This window comes from Oryx dammah, unplaced genomic scaffold (genome assembly GCF_014754425.2).
Source record: "Oryx dammah isolate SB20612 unplaced genomic scaffold, SCBI_Odam_1.1 HiC_scaffold_29, whole genome shotgun sequence".
Taxonomy (NCBI): Eukaryota; Metazoa; Chordata; class Mammalia; order Artiodactyla; family Bovidae; genus Oryx; species Oryx dammah.
This window is the reverse complement of record NW_024070213.1, coordinates 10590378-10594577: the sequence shown is the minus strand read 5'-3', so window position 1 is coordinate 10594577 and position 4200 is coordinate 10590378. Positions and strand designations below refer to the sequence as shown.

The following is a 4200-nucleotide window of genomic DNA, read 5'->3' as shown; positions in this document are numbered from 1 at the left end:
AAACCTAGGGTTTAGTACAAACTTGAGAAGCCCCGAAAAACCTGAGTGAAGCACAGTAATAAATGTAACTTGTGTCTGCGTACAACTACTTAATAATTACTATTACAGCCATAACGTAGGAATACGTGCTCTGTGCCAGGGCTTTATTGCAAACTGCATCACACACTGTACGGCTGTTTGTCACGAGATCTCTATTTGGCACGAGGTTCGGAGTCCCACTGTGGACTGACCGCGAGCTCGACGGGGGTCCGGCGGAGGCGGCACAAGGATTGCCTTTACTGCCCGCTGCCTGGGATGCATCCCGGAGACCTGGGGCGCAGGTGCCAAAGGCCCACGCCTCCACCCGTACCCTGGTCCGCGCCTTCCATCGGCGAGCTTCCTCTCGCCGCGACAACTTCCGGGGCGCGGCCTGCCGGGGCTTGTAGTCCGAAGTCCCTCGCCTGCCCGGGAGGACGACCGCTCCAGAAGCGGAATACACCTCCCAGAATGCCCCGCGCCCCCGGACGCCGAGCGTCGGCCGGGCATGCGCGCGCAGGTACTATGTCGGCCGCTGTGTCCCCGAGCCCGCGGCGGCAGCCCTGCGCCTGAGGAGACCACGGGCGGCCATACTCCAGCTGGGGTCCCAGTCCTTGTCGTGGGACCGGGTGCCCAGGGACTCAGTGCTGCACAAATCCGAGGTCACCAGGCTGTCCCGCGCCAGAGCAGCCTGTGAGGACCACCCCTTCCTCCTCCCCAGACTGCACCGCACACCCTGCGCCCCTAGAGGGCTGCGTCCTGGCGCGCTCTCATGAAGAGTGACCCCGCGACCTCCGCAGCCCCGCTGAGGGCGCTCGGGGGCGCCCTGCGGAGCAGCGAGCCGGTGCGTGCCGTCCCGCCCCCGTCGGCGGCCGCGCTGCTGCTGGAGGAGGCGGCCGACCTTCTGGTGGTGCACCTGGACTTCGGCGCGGCGCTGCGCACCTGCGAACGCGCCTGGCAGGGCCTGGCGGAGGAGCCGGCGGGCGCGTATGTCCGGGGCTCGGTTCGCCTCCGGGGACAGTGGGAGGCCTGCCGACGCCAGCACTCCTGCAGTCTGGTTGCTTGTGCGATTCTTATTCCTTGTTTTCCTCGCGATGCTTTTCCGCGAGGCAGGGACTTGTGCTGGTTCTCCAGGGAGGAAACGGTCGAGACCTCAACGGGGTTTAGTGGGACCCCACGATCAATTCTTTCTCCCTATACCAGGGTAGAGTGGTGTAATGGGAAGATAGAATTGATGTGTTAAATTACTGCAGTAAGCTGGTGGCAGAAGTCCTCTCCTTCACCCCTCTCCGAAATAGTCCCCCTCACTCCTCGGGCTGGGGTTCAGAGCAGGAGTCGTGTTCTGGTCCTCTTGTAGGACTGGATCAAAGAATTGAAATCTTGGTCCTGCATTGCTCGTTGGATTAGGTCACACTAGGGAGGGCGTGGGTAGACTGGTCAAAGCTGGCTAGAGAAGGGTGAACTGGGGAGCCTTCACTGAGTGTCTGGGGGTCGGTGAAGACTGGGTGCTGTAAAGATTGAGGGTGTGATCGTGATGCTGCGCTCCGGCGGAGACTGCTTCTGCCCTTTCTTCACTAAGCAAACTCTTCGGGCTGGTCCTCTTTCCACCCACATCTGTGCTGCAGCTGTTCTTTTCCCCTTGGGAGTAAATGAACGCTTCCTGTCGGTTAACCCTGACTTTACCTGGATACAAAGACGTGTGCTGATCAGCAGCTGATTGGCCTTTAGATTTATAGAAACGTTTAGCTCCTGGGCAGAGGGCAGTTTTCTCTTGCTGGGGCTCATGAGATGGGTCATAATTGTGAGGCCCTCTTGAATACTGGGAATGGGGGGAGGTGAGAGGTAATGGCTACTGACTTGGGAGCTGAAGGTGGGAATGGCAGTGCAGGGGAACCACTTCTGAACTCAAATTGGCTTTTTTGCTGACAGCTCCTTCGAGGTGAAATGCTCTCTGTGTGTTGTGGGCATCCAGGCCCTGGCAGAAATGGATCGGTGGCGGGAAGTCCTGTCCTGGGTTCTTCAATATTACCAGGCTCCTGAGAAGCTGCCCCCCAAAGTCCTGGAACTGTGGTAGGTCCTTACTGTTTCCCCACTGAGTCCACGCAGGAGCAAGAGGGTTTTCCCCTGGGTCAGGAAGATCCCCTGGAGAAGGGATAGGCTACCCACTCCAGTATTCTTCGGCTCCCCTGGTGGCTCAGACAGTAAAGAATCTGCCTGCAATGCGTGAGACCTGGGTTTGATCCCTGGGTTGGGAAGATCCCCTGGAGGAGGGCATGGCAACCCACTCCAGTGTTCTTGCTTGGAGAATCCCCATGGACAGAGGAGCCTGGTGGGCTACAGTCTATGGGGTCACACAGAGTCCGACATGGCTGAGCGACTAAGCACAGCACACCCCTTCAGTTCTCATATCTCCTCTTTTTCTTTCCATACCATTTCCCTTTAAATCTAATTCTTTCCCTGTCCCCCACCCCCCATCCTCCCGGCGCCCTCCAGACTCAAAACATATGCATGAAAAGATGAGGAAGAAGGAATTTAGGAGTGGGATAAGGAAAAGAGGAAGGGATGGGAGACATGAAGTGGGGGGTGTCAGAGCTGAGAGTTGCTTGCTGCTTCTAAGAACTCCTGATTCTTACCGTGTCAGTGTCCTTTAGGGAAGGGTTTGAGGGCACAAAGGAGGGGCTGGGTAGGAGGAGTTTAGTGATTATGAGAAATTAACAAACCATGAAGCATTGACCACTCTTTTTCTGGGATTGGATTATTTGGGGCTGCAGCGTTCTTTTATACAGCAAAATGCAAGAGCCTGGAGCCGTGCTGGATGGAGTCCGTGCTTGGCTTCAAGACCCTGACAACCAGGGCCTTCCAGAGTATAGATCCTTAGCAGAACTTCACCTGCAGCGAGTGCTACTTCCTCTGGGCCTCCTGTTAGAGGCTGAAGAGCTGGTGGTGGGCTCTGCAGCCTTCAGCGAGAAGCAGCGGCTGGATGCACTTCAGGCCGTGAGTGCAGCGAGACAGCAGCAGACACATGTGCACTCTGGCTCTGAGGAGACGCGGACACTAAACCAGGAAGGTGGGACATCGTCCTTCTGCAGCCCTCTGTGCAGAAGCTGAGGGCTTCCTCCTGGACGTGGGGTCCATCATGACCTTCCTGGGCCTTGGGAACGATGCTTTGTATGAGTAACTTCCAGATTGCGGGATAAGAAATCTATCGAGGTGCTTCGAAAGCCCAGCCCCTCTGCAGTTGGCTTTGGGAGGCAGGTGGTGCAGGTCTCAGAGCCTTACTTTTGTCTCCTGAAGGTCATCTCCTCCGTGGGCTCCTGTCAGTAGATCTGCCTCCACTGTGCTGGCCTGGCCAGGATGTTGCTTCACCGTCTCCTGAAGCAGTGCCTTTCAGCTGTGGAGGGTTGTGTAGGGACGTTCTTCCTGATGCTGAGTTGCAGTTTTCCTCCTGGTAGTTTTTAACCCCCTGATCTTTGTTTTCTCTGTTTGTGACACATAGAATAGGCATACACGGAGGACCTTCAGCCCTCAGGAGACTGATCCTGCCTCTTAGGTGTTTTCTTCATGTGCTTAAGAGCAGGGACCTGCTGAGGCAGGGTCACGTCTTTGCAGGAGGTTGTTGGCTTCAGGGACGCCATGTAACTCCACTGACCCTCTGCCTATCCAGTGCCTGGGGAGGAGGCGCTTGGATGGCGAGTCCAGGGTGTCTTCAGGGCTTGGTGGTGGCGTTCATGTTTGTGCTCAGTCCAAGATGGGATTCTTCACTGTGCCTGTGAGGTGCCCTTTGTTTTCTGCCTTTACTGATCATCAGGAATTATTGCTATGTAACTGCATATGTCTCAGGCCAGAATATGAAGAATACTGTGAAGCTGTTAAAGAAACACCAGATGTACCAGGTTCCCCAGCTAAGGTGACATTTCTATTGAAGTCCTGTCCTACAGAGCTGGTGTGGTGATGTCAGAGTCCTTTTCTACCGAGGTGGTGTCTGGTGACGTCAGAGCCCTCTCCTACAGAGGTGGTGTCTGGTTACGTCACAGTCCTCTCAGAGCTGGTGTCTGGTGACATCGGAGCCCTCTCCTGTGGGACTGGTGTCTGGTGATGTCACAGTACTCTCCCATGGAGCTGGTGTCTGGTGACATCGGAGCCCTCTCCTCTGGAGCTGATGTCTGGTGACATCAGAGTCCTCTC

General features: G+C 56.3%; 1 protein-coding gene across 1 annotated transcript in view; it reads left to right on the top strand.

The window, feature by feature from the left end:
- The first annotated feature begins 512 nt into the window (after window positions 1–512).
- PEX26 (peroxisomal biogenesis factor 26) overlaps window positions 513–4200 on the top strand; it is a 10280-nt gene continuing 6592 nt past the window's right edge. Inside the window, exons 1-3 of the mRNA XM_040233627.1 lie at window positions 513–1002; window positions 1945–2085; window positions 2787–3082. Of these exons, the coding sequence (XP_040089561.1) occupies window positions 788–1002; window positions 1945–2085; window positions 2787–3082 (652 nt within the window). The 5' untranslated portion in view covers window positions 513–787. The remainder of the gene's footprint in view (window positions 1003–1944; window positions 2086–2786; window positions 3083–4200) is intronic.